At 41.4% G+C, this 21,120-nt stretch overlaps 1 protein-coding gene and 1 pseudogene across 1 annotated transcript in view; both read right to left on the bottom strand.

The window, feature by feature from the left end:
* Window positions 1–21,120, bottom strand: part of LOC126094866 (myrosinase 1-like) — a 62,421-nt gene that overhangs the window by 2,681 nt on the left and 38,620 nt on the right. The window contains exons 9-10 of the mRNA XM_049909498.1: window positions 15,787–15,921; window positions 15,592–15,698 (exon numbers count right to left, since the gene is read on the bottom strand). Coding sequence (XP_049765455.1) covers window positions 15,592–15,698; window positions 15,787–15,921 — 242 coding nt within the window. The remainder of the gene's footprint in view (window positions 1–15,591; window positions 15,699–15,786; window positions 15,922–21,120) is intronic.
* LOC126095848 (5S ribosomal RNA) lies at window positions 6,110–6,227 on the bottom strand (annotated as a pseudogene).

Genomic DNA, 21,120 nt, shown 5'->3' with positions numbered 1-21,120 from the left:
CAGTGGGCGAACAAGCGTACTGTAACCTACTTCCTTTGTTTTCGGATTGCATTTCCTTAGGATTCTTGCAATGAATCTCAGTCTGGCATCTGCTTTACCGACGATCAACATTATATGATCATTCCATTTTAAATCACTCCTAATGCGTACTCCCAGATAATTTATGGTATTAACTGCTTCCAGTTGCTGACCTGCTATTTTGTAGCTAAATTATAAAGGATCTATCTTTCTGTATATTCGCAGCACATTACACTTGTCTACATTGAGATTCAATTGCCATTCCTTGCACCATGCGTCAATTCGCTGCAGATCCTCCTGCATTTCAGTACAATTTTCCATTGTTACAACCTCTCGGTACACCACAGCATCATCTGCAAAAAGCCTCAGTGAACTTCCGATGTCATCCACCAGGTCATTTATGTATATTGTGAATAGCAAAGGTCCTATGACACTCCCCTGCGGCACACCTGAAATCACTCTTACTTCGGAAGACTTCTCTCCATTGAGAATAACATGCTGCGTCCTGTTATCTAGGAACTCCTCAATCCAATCTCACAATTGGTCTGATAGTCCATATGCTCTTACTTTGTTCATTAAACGACTGTGGAGAACTGTATCGAACGCCTTGCGGAAGTCAAGAAACACGGCATCTACCTGTGAACCCGTGTCTATGGCCCTCTGAGTCTCGTGGACGAATAGCGCGAGCTGGGTTTCACATGACCGTCTTTTTCGAAAACCATGCTGATTGCTACAGAGTAGATTTCTAGTCTCCAGAAAAGTCATTATACTCGAACACAATACGTGTTCCAAAATTCTGCAACTGATCGACGTTAGAGATATAGGTCTATAGTTCTGCACATCTGTTCGACGTCCCTTCTTGAAAACGGGGATGACCTGTGCCCTTTTCCAATCCTTTGGAACGCTACGCTCTTCTAGAGACCTACGGTACACCGCTGCAAGAAGGGGGGCAAGTTCCTTCGCGTACTCTGTGTAAAATTGAACTGGTATCCCATCAGGTCCAGAGGCCTTTCCTCTTTTGAGCGATTTTAATTGTTTCTCTATCCCTCTGTCGTCTATTTCGATATCTACCATTTTGTCATCTGTGCGACAATCTAGAGAAGGAACTACAGTGCAATCTTCCTCTGTGAAAGAACTTTGGAAAAAGACATTTAGTATTTCGGCCTTTATTCTGTCATCCTCTGTTTCAGTACCATTTTGGTCACAGAGTGTCTGGACATTTTGTTTTGATCCACCTACCGCTTTGACATAAGACCAAAATTTCTTAGGATTTTCTGCCAAGTCAGTACATAGAACTTTACTTTCGAATTCATTGAACGCCTGTCGCATAGCCCTCCTCATACTACATTTCGCTTCGCGTAATTTTTGTTTGTCTGCAAGGCTTTGGCTATGTTTATGTTTGCTGTGAAGTTCCCTTTGCTTCCGCAGCAGTTTTCTAACTCGGTTGTTGTACCACTGTGGCTCTTTTCCTGTCGGAGCGGCCGAGCGGTTCTAGTCGCTTCAGTCTGGAACCACGCGACCGCTACGGTCGCAGGTTCGAATCCTGCCTCGGGCATGGATGTGTGTGATGTCCTTAGGTTAGCTAGGTTTAAGTAGTTCTTAGTTCTAGGGGACTGACGACCTCAGATGTTAAGTCCCATAGTACTCAGAGCCATTTTTTGATTGTTCTATAACATTTCGGCTTTCCAGCCGCATAAATTCAGCCTCTTCTTTTAATATTTCGGCTTAATACCGTCTAGCCATCTTCGGAGTGAGATTAGGTGACTAAAGCTCCGGCACATGCTCTGTCCTTACAAACCCGCAGACCGCACCACTGCGCATGCAGCCAAAGATACACAAGGCGCCAGAGACGTTGATAGGCGGCAACGACGTGTAACAAATGCGTGGACATTAAATCTATGGCTGCACAGTCGATCCACAAGGTGATATCGATGTATCACGGAGAGCTGCACCGTCGCGACGTCTTTGTGATTTAAATACAGGAATTGCCTTGTTCCTCGATTTGTCCAAGCTGAAGCCGCTATCGCTATTAATTAAATTCGTCGCCAACCGAATTTCAATTGCTTCTTTCACTACTGAATCATAAAGATGAAGTTGAGTCTAAAATTTCGACATTATCGTACACCATAGAGTGCGCAGTGTCAATACAGTGCTCCGCCAGTGCAGATTTATTAGGTTGTATGAGACGGGTGTACCTACGGTGTTCTGTGCATCTCTCCTGGACTGTACGTGTCATCTGTCCGATGTACGGACGGCCGCACTCACTGGGGATGTTATAAACCCCAGGCTTCCAAAACACCAGATCATCTTTAATGGAACCCAGCGGTGCTGCAGTCTTTGGTGGAGGGTGAAAAATCACTTTCACTTTGTGTTTCCCGAGCATCCGTCCTAGTTTTGAGGAAAGGCTTTACACATATGGCAGAAAAGCCATGGATTTAAAATTTTCAGTGTCTTCTTTCGCTTTTCTTGTGTCCACTATTGATTTCATTTGTAGTTACTTACGTATCTGCTGTGGACAGTACCCGTTGTCTTCAAAAACTCTTCTTAGGTGTAGAAGCTTGTCCTCCAGACTGCTCTCGGCAGCAATGACGTGTGCTCTGTGTACCAGAGTTCTGAGTGTACACATCGTCAGCGGTAGTCGGTGACAGCTATTTTCACTTAAATATAAATCCGTATGGGTCCGTTTTCGGTACACTGCATATCCTAAAGTGCCATTATCTTTGCGCCGTACCAACACGTTCAAAATTGGAAGGCATCCACCTTTTTCGATTTACGTCGTGAACTGAATTTGTCTATGGATAGAATTCAGATGATTTAATAATTCTTTTAGCCTGTCTTCACCAAGGGGCCGCACTAAAAACGTGTCATCAGCGTACCTCCAAAACACTGAGGGTTTCAAGCTAGCAGATTCCAACGCTGTCTCCTTGAAGTCTTTCATAAAAAAGTTGGCCACCAATGGCTACAAAGGACTACCCGTGGCGACAACGTCAGTCTGTTCATAAAACTTGTAATTGAATAATAAATATGTCGAGGTCGAAACATGTCTAAATAAAGCTGAATTATTTTTATCGAAATTATTTCCACTGAGAGACAATGATTCCGAAAGAGGAACCTTTGTGAACAACGACACTACATCGAAACCGACTAACATATCAGAATTGTTCAGTTTGAGTTATTTCAGTTAATCAATAAAGCCCACAGAATTATGTATGTGATGAGCGCATTTTCCCACCAGAGGCCTTAATAACGGCGCTAAGTGTTTGGCACAATCATAGGTTGAAGATCCGATGTTACTCACTATCGGACGTAGAGGACCACCATTCTTGCAAATATTTGGAAGTTCATAAAGCCTTGGAGGAACGGCACCACCTGGTTGCAATCTTCGTACAACTTCTGATGGAAGGGGAGAGGCATTCAGAAGCAAAGCAGTCTTCCTTACCACCTGGTTGGAGTCTTTACTGATCTTCTGGTATGAAATGTCACTCAGTATACTCTTCATCTTTGGCCGCATACGCAATGGTTCGGTCCTCGAGATTAAAAGAACGGAGCACGTGCTGGAGCGTGAGTCACCTCGGCTCACTCTTAAGATGGCTGGACGGTATTCAGCCGAAATATTAGAAGAAGAAGCTAAATTTATGAGGCTGCATGCTCGAAATGTTATGGAACAGTCTTTACGCCGCGAAAACATGAAGATGCAGAATTATCGTGATGATTTCTCCATTGGCGATAGATTCCGTATCCTCCATTCGTATCTCCGGGAGACGACTGACCAGTGGGTGGTGTACCTGAGAAATGGATAAGTTTCCTAAGTCGGGACTTGGAACTCTGAACGTGGTAGGGTATCTAGGACGTCTGGAAAGACAAACGCAAAGACCCTATCTAGATAAAGTGGGGATTAGTGAAGTGATAAGAGTATAAGCATTTCCGGTAGGACGAATATAGGGTAACATCAAAAGCAGCAGGTGTATCACTTTGAAATTTATATCAAGTACTGAAGTCTATGGTTAATTAGTCATGTAAATAATTTAAGATTCTAAGTAAATGCAGTCAAATATATGGCCATATATGCCGCATTGCTTTATACCCACAAAGTCACTTGCAAAACCTATCGATCTACATGTCAATCATGATGGTCTAGGAGTAAAGCGTGCATCAAGGAAAACAAGTGGTCGCGGGATCTGGTCATGGTAGGACTACGAATTTTTCAGTTTGAGTTTAAACTTAGCCTTCATTTCTGATCGATGTGAGGAGTTACCACAAACAACACTTGGTTCAGATTCGACGTTACACTGCACATCCCATTACCTTAGCTAGATAACTGCGGTAGATTAATAACACGCAAGTCGCCAAGGAGGAGCCCAATAGAAAGACTCGCAAAAAGCCATTGAGCCACAAGAAGTTGTTTTGTTATTATTATTATTCATAATTTAGTATGAAACCCTCACACCATAAGTCCTGTCCACAGTTGCCCAGTTTTTTGTTCTTAACCTTTAGTAGGCGAAAATAAAATCTAATAAGAAGCAATCCTAGCCCGCCAATATCATTGACTATAATTTTCTAGGCCAGAACATGACGCATTACACTCTTCCTCCCTAAATTCATGCTTGGTAACATGATGCATTATCTAAAATCTTATAAAAAGTCAGGTGTTCATAGTCTGATCTTTATACCATGTGTAACATTGTCTCAAGTTGCCTACGATCGAAATGCCAATATTCACCACATCGTCAAAAGTGCAATATTTTTAAACGATGTGTTGTGCTGAAGTGTCGAAAGATGTGTTGTAGGTTTGTTGAATACCAGTGGAACATCAATGCATGTAGATTTAAGACCCATTCATATATCTCTAGAACATGATGGATTACCTTCTTGTCTCTGAAATGGTGCATATTCAGGCACTCCATTCAGGCCTGGGATGAAATGTTACCTAGTTACTTAGCTTGCTGGATGTGTACGGTTATAGAACAATTCAGACAGCAATTGGCATTGTGGAAATTAATATGAGATCACAAAATCATGTCATAAGTTATAAATTAATTACATTCTACCAGGATCTGACAGTAATCAGGAAGTCTGATCGTATGTGTTAGCTATAACTTCTTGCATGCCCATCATAATATTTTCACCAACAAGCATTTTGTGCAGTTACAGGCTTTATAACAATTTACGCATGGAAATACCATTGGGGCACTTAATCTCAGCGTTCACAGTCATATTTCAAATATCAGTCTTGACAGTTAAATGTGTGTGGGAAAGCAGCATTGTGATATTTGGTAAGTGTAAGATGTTTCATTCAGTAGCTGAGATGTGGAAATATGTAATTTGAACGTCGTCTGTGCCTTACTTCAATCGCGGTACGAACACTGGAGTATAGGTTTTAACAATAGCTGCTTAACGTGCATGAGGGAGAGACTTTTTTTTTGGGGGGGGGGGGGGGCTGAAGGGATTGATGTAGGAAGGGAGAGAAAGCGAGGAAGTGAGAGAAAGAGGGGGCAATAGCTTCAGGTTTCGCAACTCAGTTAAAGCTTTTGCATTTCGGAAATACTACAATATAAGCAAATGTCACGGACTGCGCAGCGCCTCCCGCCGGAGGTTCGAGTCGTCCATCGATTATAAGTGTGTGTGTTGTTCTTAGCATATGTTAGTTTAAGTAGTGTATAAGTTTAGGGAGCGATAACCTCAGCTGTTTGGTTCCTTAGGAATGCACATACATATGAACATTTGAACAATACAGCAACTTTTTTTTAAAAAAAAAGTATGGTGTCATTTTACACAACAGGTCAGGTATCTTGTTCTTTAAAAAATCATACTATTTATTCAGACTGAACAGGGCGGGTACATTGCGTTTCGGTGCTTCATCCATATCTATATTTCCCACCAACATAAAAGAAACTCCGTCACCAGGCCACAAGTGACTCAATGGGACCATCCGATCGCCGTGTCATCCTCACTGAGGATGCGGATAGGAGGGGCGTGTGGTCAGCACACTGCTCTCCCGGTCGGTACGGCGATTTTGTTTGACCGGAGCCACTACTGTTCGGTCGAGTAGCTCCTCAGTTGGCATCACGAGGCTGAGTGCACCCCCGAGAAATGGCAACAGCGCTTGGTGGCCCGGGTGGTCACCCTTCCAAGTGCCGGCCATGCCCATCAGCGCTTAACTTCGGTGATCTGACGGGAACCGGTGTATCCACTGCGGCTAGGCTGTTGCCCCCCCCCCCCCCCCCCCCGCAACATAATATACAAAAAATGGTGTGGTTTATGACCCTGGTTATGTGGCACAGTTCAAAATAGCTTTTAAGTCATAGTGGCTAATGAATTGTGATGTCAGTGGTACTGCAAAGTTCAGTTCCATGTTTAAGTGTTATGAGCCAGAATTTTCATAGATAAATCGAATATCCGAGTAACGTTTGCCGTTATTCTGATATATTTGGTATATCTTCTATTAATATTGGCTTTCAACGTTTAAGTTATTTTGAAAGTATCTCTTAGATAGATGTCTGTGTAATTACATCACTAACGATTCCACGAATATTTATTCGAGACTGATTGTCCATTTACACAAATGTTAGTTGCAAGCAACTTCAGGATGTGTGGTTCAAACTTATGGGTAAACATCGCACCTTCATTTACCAGCTGCAGCTGAGGAAAGCTAGAGGTCCGACAGGTTACCACTCTGTCGGACGACGGGGTAGGTTGGAAGGTGGAAAGCAAATCGTTCTACAATTGGTGGGGAATATACGGAACCAACTGAAATCTGTTGCTATAGCAAATTAATTCACTGGTGAAAGCTCGAAAATGACTGCCATCTATATCGAAATTTGGAAAAATGAGCAGAAATAATTATTATGTCATTGAAATAAGTCGTACAAGCAAATTTATAGGTAGATGACGGTGCTCACTAACTCCTTTGAGGTATATCTAAATATTTGCTTCTTGACGGTTTTGTGATGGTTGTTAATCAGTAGTGAATTGCACTCCTTAAATTTCCACTGTTTCTACAGGTGGCTACGTAATTAGCAATGACAATCCTATCAAAATTAACAAACAGCGTATACAGTTTGCTCACATGAAGAGCTGAAATGTGACTTACACAATGTCCCAAATTATCACATAGATGCAAATTCCAAATTATACAGTCAAGCGAGCACTTTTGATACAAGTCCAAATTAGGAGAGTTAAATGATCGTTTAACTGCTAAGTCTCAACTAATAGGGGCAAATAATTATGTAGAATGCGAAGTCCAAATAAAGTAAATTAAAAGACCACTCGGGAGGAAAGTCTAATCTATGAAAATTGAATGATCGGTTGGGCCCCAGTCCAACATAAATACTTCAGAGAGATTTAGATGTTCGGTAAATGGCTTCCTGGTGACCATAGCTTGGTGACTCATAGAACTAGAAGGTAACTCAAAGTAGTGGAGTGGAAATGAAACTGACTGGCTTTGATCTGTGCGGCGCCAGTAGGGGCTGTGTGGGAGGTTGGAGATCTCGCTTATTTACGGACACGCGACCTGCTTAGGAAAATAGTGCATTGTCAAACATGGTGTTCTTTTCCTACGATCAACGTCTGCCAGGCTAGCAACAGTCAGCTCTGGCAGTATTGCAATATGGCCTGAGCACTAGGATATAGTAACCGTAGTACTTTTGAGATAGACTGTTTAATGTTTTACTGACGAATGTACTCCTGAAGATGTGATTTGATATCATGAAACTGGTCATACTTCAGTAAATATAAAACATCATATACAGCTGAAAGCCGTTTATTTCTGAATAATGGATTACTTCAGCTGCCGTAGAACTCAACATACAACTATTGGCAACTTCAGTGAGTTAGTGCACCCTTTTCTTCCCATTTGACACTCTCAGTATTATAAGTGGACGCACAATCGTCTTTAGTGTTGTAGGGGTATGTGCACCGTTGACGACGTTCATAATCTGTCTACACTGTGTTGTTTACTTTTCGATTATGTTAACAACCGAGTGACAAATCGAAACACAATTCGACGGTAAATTTCTATGATGCAGTTCGCATAATAAAATGACACAAGATAGCCTAATGTGACACAAATGCCGATAAATTAGTCGTAGTATTGTTACAAACACGTTATACCCAACGATTCAACATATTAAGTTCAAATAAGTCATTTAAAAAAACCTAAGTTCAAACTGTCGTTTTGATGGATGGAGTAATCATCTGGTCGTTTTCTTCCTTTTTGTATACCCTGTCGATCCGGGTTGTAGACTACATAGTAAAGGGCCGTCATGAGGAAGAGATATAGAGTTACGTGCTTTCTAGGAGGGAGTGTAACAGATGGGCATGTCATGTGGTTGAGATGTTGTCAGGACTGGAAACAGACGAGAGAAGATTGGACAAGAAGCTAGATATCATCGATTTGATAATATCTAATTAATGGGAACGTGACGCATGGAACTCTTCATCTCTTAGAGTTGGCCGTCTATAGCTTTTCAAGTGCCACAGAGTCAAGGGCAAACCGTGAACAGCTCGATAACAGGAGTAAGCAGCGCCTCCAGAGTGGACTGTGTGTGGTAGGCAACGACGTGTTGATAGGATAGTTGTACGCCGACTACTGCAGACTGTAACAGAGAACACACGGAACATCTAGTCATCACATGCAGAACCACACCCTCAATGTTGCGTGAAGCTGTTATTGCCCACACACACGACAAGGCACAGAGATTTTCGGGAACGAATGAATCCTATGAAGAACGTTCGAAGAGTGGAAAATATCTCTTTTACGAATGCGTGTTATAGGGCCGTTAGAGAGTACGAGTAAAGGGCCTAGCGGATAAGATCAGAAGCTCCCAGAGGCTGATTGGCGACATAGCTGCTGTCTGTAGATTGGTTGCAATACCAGAAAACTCTAGCGAAATGCAAAATGATTTCCGGAGCACTGATCATTGAAGCAGCTACTAATAGTTCCCCTGAATTTGAATAAATTTAACGTACTGCGCACAAATAGACGTAGAGATCCATCACTATTAGAATATGCCACTGAAGATAAATTACTGAGCACAGCAAGAAAAGTGGAAGACAATCTAAAACTAGTTGTAGGAAAACCAAACGTCATGCTGGAATTAATTGGACACATCATATGGAAATGTGTTGCACCAGGAAAGAAGCCATTTGCATAGCAGTTGTTCCATCGGTTGTAGAGTACTGCTCGTACGTCTGCGATCCTCAAGAGGATTGGTTAATAGGATATATACTGGAGATGCAACAAATAGCAATACCTTATGTCACGTGAACGTCTCACGCCTGTAAACCGTAGTGACAGACGCTTCAAGAGAGGTGTACTCTATCACGGAGAGCTTCCTTCTGAAATTCTAAGAGCGAACGATTCTATAGGAATGGGACAAGGCATTAATTCCTCCCAAATGCATCGCGCGTAGCGACTAAGACGAGAAAATCATGTAAATTATACCTCATATGGCAGTTTATCAACAACCGTTATTTGGACGTATCGTTCATGAAGGGAACGTATACGATGCTGCACCGAGTGTGCAAAAGAACTTGCCCCTCTTCTAACAGCAGTGTACAGTAGGTCTTTGCAGGAACGAAGTGTTCCTGATGGTTGGAAGAAACCACAGGTCCAAGACGGGTCGTCGTACACACAAATCTACAAGCATGTCTTGTTTTGATGCTCACATACTGTGGCATTTCTAAATTCCGTCCGAATAGACCTCGTAAGGCCCAAAAGTCGCCACCGATCGCCGTTTCACCCACAGCCGAAGACGTCACTGGATACGGCTATGATGCCAGCACACCGCTCTCCGAGTCGTTGTCAGCTTTTGTATCCGCAGCCGCTACTTCTTCTCAGTCTAGCAACTCTTCAATTGGCCCCATAAGGGATGAGTGCAGCCCGCTTGCCTACAGCGCTCGGCGGACGTGAACGGTCACCCATCCAAGTGCTACCCAAGCCTAACACTGCGTAACTTCTGTGACTTGACGGGAACCGGTGTTCCTACTGCGGCAAGGCCGTTGGCACTGTGACATTTCTGGAGGCCAGAAATCTCGTCTATAGGTACCATCATGGTTTCTGGAAACAGCTTTCGCGTAAACCCCAGTTGACTCTGTCAGTTCACGAGACCCAGAAAGCAATAGCTATAGCGCCCAGGTGGTAACCGTATTCCTTGACTCCAAGAATCCTTTGGATACATTTCCATACTCCCACCTGGTGAGCAAAATACGGGCGTGCGGAATAGCGGATCAACAGTATGATTGGGTTGAAGTATTTCCAGGAAAAGAGAACACAAAATGTCGTACCGAACGGACAGAAGGCTTCAGACATAAAAGTAACTTCTAGGAAGCTCCAGGAAACTGATATAGGACCATTACCTTTCACAATGTACCTAAATCACATCACAAATAACGTCGAAAATTCTATGAGACATTTCACGAATGATCACCAGAAGTTGGACGAGGGAATACTGTAAGTAGGCAGTTTAGGTTCTTATGTTGGTAACGCCACGTAGCGCTCTGTATGAAGATCTCTGACTGTGCTGTGTGGAGTCTGTGGCTGGTTGGACTCATTGTTGGAATATTCGCTTGTGTAGTGTTGGGCAGTTGGATGTGAACAGCCCGTAACGTTGTGCAATTGGAGGTGAGCCACCAGCAGTGGTGGACGTGGAGAGAGAGATGCCAGAGTTTTGAGAGGTCGCTATAAGCAGACGATCAGGACGTGTTCCTTCCAGAAAAAGGAGCCCGCCAGAAAAAGGAAATTTGTAAAGATGGATGTCATGAATTGATAGATATATATATGATGACTTTTGAACATTATTTAGGTAAATACATTGTTTGTTCTCTATCACTGTCTTTCATTTGCTAACTATGCCTATCCGTATTTAGTGCCTTCTGTAGTTAGAATCTTTTGTTTTGCTGGCAGTATTGGCGCTCGCTGTATTGCAGTAGTTCGAGTGGCGAAGATTTTTGTGGGGTAAGTGATTCATGAAAGGTATAGGTTATTATTAGTCAGGGCCATTCTTTTGTAGGGATTTTTGAAAGTCAGATTGCGTTGCGCTCAAGATATTGTGTATCAGTTTAGTGATGATAAGAATAAGGAAAGACAGAACTGTCTGAGTACGTTCACTTTTACTCAGCTGTCTTTGTATCAAATAACGTAGAAGTTTACTAGCACAGTCATTCTTAATTTTTCTAAGGGGACGTTTCATTTTTCACAATTTTTCTAAGGGCATGTGTCAATACAACCCACACGTAAACTAGGCGCCTTTCAGGTAGGTGGCGGTGGTATTGTTACGAGAAAATATTTGAGCACAAAGAATTAAATATACCGCCCGACCGACAAGCTGTGCTGGAGAATCAGATAGGATTCTAATAGTTTAGTTAGTTGATGCACTCAGCATCATCAGATTTTTGGAACATCTAAAAGAAATAAAAAGTGCGATCTTTCGTAACTAATCTCAAACACACATATGACAAACCTAGTAGTTTATACGGTATCAACTATAGTAGCAGAGTAGTCAGTAAATTTCTTATTCTGTGCAGAGTCTGGAATGTATATCAATTATGGAAATAAGATAACGATCAACAAGGGTAAAACAGTCTCTAATCACTCTGGGAAAAGGATATTTCATGTAACGACCCATAAATAAAAATAAACACTTTCAGTGACATAAAAAGCAACAAGAAAAGGATAAACTTGCACTATTTCGTAGCTTACCATAAAAAATTAACAATAAATAATAAAAATAAAATTTTTAGGAAAAAATATTTTATAAAACTAAAGACGACGATAGTACCCGTGGTCTAGGGGTAGCTTCTTTGATTCGTAATCAAAACGTTCTGAGTCCCGGTTCTCAAATCCGCCACCGCTTAATTTTTCTTTCATAATCAGCATCCACTGAAGGACAACGTTCTACGAGTCAGCGTGTGGAATGTCAGAAGCTTGAATTTCGTAGGGAAGCTAGAAACTTTGGAAGGTAAATGCAAACCCTCAATCAAGTTATAGTAAGGTTCAGTGAAGAGAAATGGAAAGAAGACAAGGATTTGTGAAGCTGATTGTACGATAATTCTCGCTCTTGTCAGCTCTTGCAGTCATCGGAATTTTGTGGACAATATTTTTTCAAAAGTCAGGTGGTATGTCGTCAGACTCATACATTATACAGACCAACTTTAATAGCCGTTTTGTTGCCACCTCACCAAATGATTTTAGAAATTCTGATGGAATGTTATCTATTCCTCCCGTGTTGTTTGACCTTAAGCCCTCCAAAGCTCTGTTAAATTATAATATTGGATCTCCTGTTTCTTCTTCTATCACATCAGATAAAGGACCGTCCGGCTGGCCGCGCGGTCTAAAGCGCTGCTTGCCCGTCGAGAAGGCGTGCCGGTCCCCGGCATGAATCCGTCCGGCGGGTTAGTGTCGAGATTCGGTGTATCGGACAGCCTGTGGATGGTTTTTAAGTCGGTTTTCCATCTACCTCGGCGAATGCGGGCTGGTTCCCCTTAAGGCCTGGCCAGACAGAATGCGGCCTGGCCGTCCGGCCTGTGGCCTTGAACCGCAGCCGGCAGGCCGCGCTGTTGAATCGCTCGTTACTGTATGGCGGCGGTCACACAGAGTGCGGCTTTGACGCACCGGCATGCGGCCTGCCGCACCGGCCGCCGCCGGGTTGTCACAGATTACAGATTCGCCGCAAGCCGGAGCGGCTGCCTGCCTCTGTTGGCGCATTCAACTGCTCAGCTGTCACTCTAGAAGCAGCGGCGTGAGGCGGTTCTTGTCTTGCAGCTCGTAGTGAATGCATCATGGACACAGGAAGACTTTTATAGAGGAGGTGAGAGAATACAACTTGTTGTATGATACACGCGATCCTGATTTGGAGGTAGAATACTTTTGTCCTCGATATACTCTTGATAGAAAGCTGAATAGTGTTGTCACTGTGACGTCCATAACTTCCAATATCAACTACTGTAAACTCGGTAGTATGGATCAACGATCGCCGGGAGAACTAGCGAAAAGAACATTTTAACCTGATAGCCTTTCCGTCTATGCTTCCAAGGCAGTTCGGAAACCCCCAGTTCTATAAATCCTTCTTCAGATTTCTTCCACATCTCTGTTGTAGGAGTAGGTAAATACTTGGGCTGTAGAACAGTCCATATTGCCTGGCACACTTGTTTCACAATATCTGAGACTGTTGAACGTCCTAACCAAAAAGAAAAGGCTATGGTCTGGTGGCTGTCGCCTGCAGTCAACTATCTGGAAAAGAGTAAAATCAATTATGCCGATAGAACGAATAGATAAGTTAACGACCAAAGATGTTTGTTTAAATTCAATGCCAATGTTATGAATACAATGAAACAAAACAATCTATTAAGTAGAAAGTTCTCTCTTGCGGGACATACGGAAATAGATGTTAACTATCGTTTCTGTATTCGTAAACACTGCAGATAAATTTATCACTTCACTCGTAACTACGTTGTGGGATAGCACTTTCTTCCGCCGAACCTTTCATATGATACAGCAAAACTGAAATGGAATAATTTATATGACTTCTATTTCCAGCACAAAGAGGCCACAAACGGTAAAACTTACCTCAAACAAACGGCTTGTCTGTGGCTTGTATCAATTGGCTTTCTCCAGTTCGTTGTGCACTTCTCGGTGCTACCTTTTTATCAGCCGATGCATTTCCTCGAAACATTCTCGCGACATACGATAAGATTTGAAGAACCTATCTTCGTCAGATTCTAGATCAATACACAGACGATGGTATTCTCCTAAGCTTTCTTTCATGCTATCAATGTCGTGCACCCAACATCTCTTAAATCGTCTAACGCAAGACAATTGCGCTATGCAAGCAAGCTTAATAATGGATTTCGGCCCCTTCCACATTGTAACAGCTGACGCATCAAGAGTCACTGCTGCGGCCGGCCGTTGCCTGTGTGGCGTCCCTGGCCGACGACGGGTCCGGCCCACCGCTGCGCCGTCCGTCGCAGCGGCAGGCCGGATTCTGTCTGGCCAGGCCTTTATTCCGCCTCAGCTACACTGTGTCAGCGATTGCTGCGCAAACACCGTTTCCGCGTACGCATAAGGGGTGAAAGGGAGGGGGTTCCACTGGGGCCAAACCGCACAATAACTCTGGATACGGTGTAGAGCGGCGGTGGGGTAGGTGGACTGCTCTGCCCTGTTATGGGTTGTGAACCATGGAGGGCTACGTCTTTTCTAGGTCCCGGCTTTAACACAGTACAATAAAATACATCAGACAAATCCTCCCCCTCGTAGAGGCCTTTAATGTATGCTTTCCACCTATCCGCACTCTCTTCTGCATTTAACCGTGTAATTCCCATTGCACTCTTAATGTTACCACCTTTGCTTTTTATAATTTAACCGAAGGTTGATTTGGCTTTCCTATATGCTGAGTACAAGCTTCCCACTATCATTTTTTTTTCGATGTATTCCATTTTTCATGCAGCGATTTCGTCTTAGCTTCCCTGCACTTCCTATTTATTTCATTCCTCAGCGACTAGTGTTTCTGTATTCCTGAATTTCCGAGAACATTTTTTTGTACTTCCTTCTTTCGTCGTTCAACTGAAGTATTTCTTCTGTTACCCAAGGGTCTCTGCAGTTAACTTCTTTGTTCGTACGTTTTTCTTTCCAACTTCTGTGGCTGCCCATATTAGAAATGTTCACTCTTCTTCAACTGTAGAGCATTCTGAGCTATTCTCTGTACTCTCCTACCTACTCATAAAGAATCCTATTCCCGTTATACCATTTTCTGTTACTGTTGATATTACCCTATAATCGTCTCACCAGAAATCTTTGTCTTCTTTCCATTACACTTCACTGACCCTTACTGCATCTAGATTGAGCCTCTGCACTTATCTTTTCAGATTTTCTGTCAGCTATCGCACATGGAGGTGCATCTATAGATCTGGACACTTTTTCATTTCACTTAGCCGGTGTCTCAGCAATTCTTGGTGCAGCAAAATTTATTACAACAGCAATTAAATTACGATCAGAAAGTATAACCTTAGACCAAACACAGTTCCCTGTCATGTTAAAGCTTCTGACATTCCATTCCCGACTAGTAAAGCGTTAGCCTTCGTTGGTTATTCGATCTTTTTCTCATGGTCACCTTTCCCTTGGCAGTGTCCTCCGAGAGATCCGAATAGGGAACTATTCCGGAATCTTTTGCCAATGGAGAAATCGTCATGACATATTTTCAGTTACAGGTCACATGCTCTGTGTATACACGTTATGTTTCTTCAATAAAATGGTTTCCATTGTCCTCTGCATCCTCATACCGTTGACCCTTGATGATTTTTCCGCCTTTAGGGGCAGTTTCCCACCCCAAGAATAAGAGAGTGCTCTGAACCTCTGTCCGCTGTTCCACCCTTTTTGATAAGGCAGTGCGCTGAATGAGGATGGCTTCTTATGCCGGAAAGCTTCAGCCACCAACGCTGATCATTAATCAATACTGAAGCAATGGCGAGTTTTTAACCAGGGCACGAAAACGTTTAGATTACTAAACCCAGACCCTACTCACAGACCACGTATAGTCTATGTTCTTTCTTTTAGCACATAAAAATATTGTAATTACTCACGAGAATCCCATGTTAAATTCCAGGTTGTCCATGAGACCATAAGCTGTGTATCCGATAATCGGAACACCGTCAATGTGTATCGCCTCCAGTACAGCTCCAAGGTATGCCTAGAAATAATGCAGCATATTATAGGTAGAGGAATGAATTTCTGAAGACGAAACTGGCTGCTGTATTACTGTAGCAATTTCTACTTACATGAAAGTATGCGATGCGATCAGTGTCGTTCCTTCCTCCGTTATTGTAGAGGCCGTTCTCTGTTATCATGATTTGATATCCTGGGTATTCGTTGGCAATCCAGTTTAGTTGACTCCGAAATCCCCAAGGTAATCGCTGAAAGGAGAGAGACATATTATAGACATTACTTCTGCCACCACCTGCGTCTTCAAAATGGACGCGCAGGTATAATAACAAGCTTGTTGTAAGCTTTATCACTTGAATAGTTACAACGTGACATTGCCTAGTTACTTACATACAATCATTCCTGTCTTTTCTTTGAAAGTACAAGGTTCAGTCACACTATTGAGACAACTGCATATGCTCGACATCAACGTGCAATAACGATTCCTAGAAGGCAAATGGCAGCACTAGGGTCTATAAAGCGTGTCGGGGGAGGCGGAAAACAGTGCAATCGTTGCCGTAATGTGGAAAGAAAGCCATTATCAACCAAAGACCAGGCGGGCATGATAAATGGCCTTCAGGGCAAGGTTGCAAGCGTTTCCGAAACGGCTAAGTCTATAAACTGTTCACGTCCCACTGTGGTTAAGGTATATCATGCATGGCAAAAGGACGCTGTCCAAAACCAGCACAGCGGCAACTGTGGTCCACCATGGGCCATAGATGACATGGGTTAACTATGGTGCGGAAATATGTATGTGTGAACAGAGGTGCAACTGTTGAGCAACTGACCGTCCAGATGAACCATGGGTATACCAACAGTGTTGCCACGTATGTGCATGTGCAACAGGCGCCTGCTCCACGCACCCATCCTGACTGACACACGTGATCGGCCCTGCTCTGGTCGTCAGAATATAGTTTCGGTCTTTATGAACTGTCGCCAAATCCGAGAAACAACAGAACGATTCATATTAAGCCACTGGGCCAAATCAGTTGGCCGGCTGCTATGGCAGAGCGGTTCTAGGCGCTTCAGTCCGGAACCGCGCTGCTGCTATGGTCGCAGGTTCGAATTTTGCCTCGGGCATGGGTGTGTGTGATGTCCTTAGGTTAGTCAGATTTAAGTAGTTCTAAGTGTAGCGGACTGATGACCGCAGATGTTAAGTCCCAGACTGCTTAGAGCCATTTGAACCAAATCAGTTTGCTATTGCTCTGCTTCCATTCTCCCTATGGCCCTCAACCGCAGAGAGTCAGGTAAGTATACTCTCTGTGCCATACTGTATCGTCTGTGCCTGTGTACACAGAGATTGTGGGTGTGGAGCTACCCAGCAAAAACTACCTCCTTTCATAGGAGTCCTGACGTCATTGTTGTCTTGGTTATCCGTTGACTGGAATGCCATCTTCCATGCAGAACGCGATTGTACGGACATCTGGTAGACAGTTTGTGTGGTTATATCGAGATTTAGACAAGGATGGGGAAACAGCGGTTTTTTCTTTAATTCTGCACACAAGTGAATGTTTGTATATTCCAAATTTTTCCATCCCCATCGCTCCCCATTCTTATTGGAGCACATAACAGAATGTGTGAGATATTGGTGTTTGCAAATCTGAACGTAATTGGAGCTATCATTTTTAAAGAAACACATCTGTCCATCTCTTGTGCTCCACCAATAACATGATTGACTTCTTTTCTTTCCTCATTAATTTTTTTTTATTCTTATATCTGTAAGCTTCATATTACTATGTAAGACATAAATATTCCTAGCCTTCATGCAAAAATTTTTGCTGAATCTGTTATTATATATCTTTCTTATGTACAAAGGCAACACTTAGAAATTTTATACAGTTCATTGGTTACATTTATTAGTGTCTTCATGTTACTTTTATATGATACTGGCTGTGTTGTATCTCCTACATTAGTCTCTGTTTTCTCTGTGAAATTGTTCATCCTGGTACTTAAGGCACACTGCACACAATATTTGAATGTTGTAGTTGTTAGTTTCACTGAGTACATAGCGTAATCTTTTGATAAAAAGTCATTTAAATTAATCCGTAAATTGATGTTGTTGTTAAATGACATGTTACAATAATTACGAGAGTTAGGTAATTCTTTTATGTACTTCATTTTGTGCAATGGATATTACGATGTTGTGACGAATTTATATTATATACTTGTTTGTTTCGAAGCTCGTAACTTAGAGTATAAAATTATTTCATATTTACAAGGCAATAAAAGCCAACAAAAATAATTAATATTCAAGGGCAAATACTGAAGCTTTCCATACCAGTTACTTATATTACCCATTTAAAACTTGCCAACTGAAGGTTTTGTAAATCACTTTTTCTACTAATTCGTCAGTAATTCACCTTTTGTAAAACTTACACAGATTTACAAACATTTCTTCAATTGACTATGGACACCACTATTGCATTCATGGTAATGAAGTACATTCGAGTAATTCTTAATAGTTAACCAGTCAGAGACAAGGAATAGGTTTATTTGCTTAAGTAGCCAAATTTTGCAAGTCCCAAAATATAACTATATTAATATACATTTCGCTTATATAATAGCACTATCGAGAAAACTTCGTACACTATTCGGTAATATGATTTGTGCAGCTCCTGAATTTCCTGTATCTATGTTATTAATCCATATTATATTTTGGGCAGTCTTTATTTTTTATTGCGTATTCGTTAAATATGAAATGATCTTAGATCACTGCTAATTATGGGAAAATCAGAAGGCTACATGGATATGGAATATTAACATTCACAGTGGCTATGGAATTAAGTGAGAGGCAAATAGAACTTTAAAGCATCAGAGGCACACAAATCGATCTACATTGCCAATGCGTGGTCATATATTATAATATAAAAGGATGAAGAAATTGAATCAGTGGTCAGTGGGCCTAAATATGTGTGTACATCATCGAGAAGATGGGTGAATTTATTCTTAGATTAACCTGTTTATCAGATATACTTTTTGTAAGAGGATCATATAGACAAAATTAAAGAGTTTGTAATCAGTCTTACAGACGATAATAACAACAGCAGAAACAGTTACGTTTTACCCCAACAGATATATAATTGCAAGTTTAAATTCAATTTCTTACCTACAACAGTGAATTCGCAAAATAGTAAAAATGCGAATATAAATTTTAAAAACGGAATTCTATTAATCATATTTTATTTGCATATGCAATTAAAAGACTACAGGCGTATTTTCTATATGTTTGAAAATGCATATAGCTTTGATTATGTATTATTTTTATAAATTTTCTAAATAACTGCTGATGATGAACATACACTCGATATCATCCTGGTAAATTAAAAAATATAAACCAAGCAGCCTTGTCATTATATAAAGTACATATATGAAAGTCTTTAATGAAGTATATAAAGAGTGCAAGATACTTTGAATATAAAACAGAGTTGTTAGAGAATCCACCAATTCCAACACCGAGCACATTCTTCCTCTGACATACAAGAAAGTCAAAGAGATGGTAAATACCCTCACAAACAAGAACAAAGTTTCTGTACAAGTATGGACAGTGGCAGAAATGTGGAAACAAGGTGGAGAAAACAGACATAGTGGCATAAGCTCACAGTAACAATGGACGTAAAGTGTAGTGAGAAATTCGCAGATGGCTGTACCTCAGCTGCTATCCAGCAAATTCTCAAAAAATTGGCCAAGTGCGACTATGTCTCTCGCATTTAGGGTTCTATACTAACTAAGTTATGTGTGTAGATAGTTCAGGCATCCTGGGAATCGAGACTGTCGGGGTTTACGTCTGTTATCGATGTCGATTCCACGGAAATATCGATCCCGGTAATTCCAAGACTTTCGAGAATGTTTTAATTATTAGGGCGCTTAACAAATAAAAAAACAATTTTTTTCGCTTGATATCATCACAAAAACATTTTCGAAATTTTTCATTTACTTACACTGTGATACCCGGCTTTTTGTCAAATATTTTAGGTCAACGTGTAGTACCCAGCAGTTTTTGATGAGATAATTAGGGAGTATGAAAATATATGTCATAAATGGGCATAGTTATTGATTGCATTGATTTAGAAGCTTTATTTTTGTACAGCACCAACAGACGGTAGATTTTAGTATGTAGCATAAATTTCAACTTATTGCGTCTACCTATTCCTACGAAAATGGATTCTCAACAGTCGGACATATGGACCGAAAAATGATTAACAAAGTCATCCTAAAAGGTTTCTGTTTTTACCGACTGGGGTACTTAATCCTAAAATGGAAGGAAACAGACTCCGGTAACTGGAGTGAAATATTGCTCCTTGCAGTTATAAAATATTTTCCAACATTCTGGAACGAAACGGAACAAGACAGTAAGACAATGAGTTAAGGGAACATCAAGCATGTTTCAGAGCATCGTGGTGCTTCACTGAACAAAAACAAGACCTCAAGTTCATGCATCAATACAGCAACAAATAAGCTGTTCGAATACATGAATAGAGCCACTCCCTTTCCAGTATTATGAGACTAGGACGCAGTGAACAATTTTCGTCTGAAGTGCTAGGCGAGTTCATTCCTTTGTTCAGAAGGTGAGGCCGAAATAGTTTTCCAGCTTTCGGTTGGTCTGCGGTACGTTGAGATGACAGAATCGAGACGCATGCCTTGTAGTCATTCTCATGCGATCTTACAGAAGCTATTCTTTAAAAAAATCATGTTCGTATTGCTTTTAACTTTGTATGTCAGTTTCATGATGTGTCCATCATTTCGTTAATAGTCATAGTTTTTGTAATATTTACGCTTAACCTATGACACTACGCAAAAGGTTTGCAAGGAAAAATAGGACTCGCTATGTTTTTGCATTTGGTGCATATTACATAAAATATTGCTGCATATGAAATTTAGCTAACAGATTGTATTTTTCGTCAGTGTTGGTTGGAGACCGGTAACTGTCGCCAATCTTGAGAAACTTAATTTAATGCAGCACACTCATTCGCGATCGCGAATTTCAGAGTTAAAACCAGAATGAAATATCTACAACAATCCCCATATTTCAAAAACGATTTGTGAGATCGAAATGAGGTTTTGACAAGTGATAGTATGCAAAGAGGAGAATATTTTGCCGCGTGGTCACGCAAAACTTCATTATCTAACATGTTATTACATTAACCACAGACTTCTTCGATAAAAGAATTTAATCTTTAAGGGCCATCGATTGCTGGTGAAATGAGAGATGGTGTGGGTTTTGGAACAACGTAAATGAAGTCATTACGCGTTTATTTTTATACTGAGGACGGTCCTTTTGTAAGCTATTCACCTTACTCTTCCTATGTTCCTCACTTAATAAAATCAATAAATTACTGCACAACATGTTAGTAAGCTGACATTGTGTAAAATGCACTGTGTTTCGCTAAAAGAAGCAAATTTTAATATGTAAG

This window comes from Schistocerca cancellata, chromosome 8, assembly GCF_023864275.1.
Source record: "Schistocerca cancellata isolate TAMUIC-IGC-003103 chromosome 8, iqSchCanc2.1, whole genome shotgun sequence".
NCBI lineage: Eukaryota > Metazoa > Arthropoda > Insecta > Orthoptera > Acrididae > Schistocerca > Schistocerca cancellata.
Note: the sequence above shows the minus strand (reverse complement) of the source record. Positions and strands in the feature narration are given on the sequence as shown.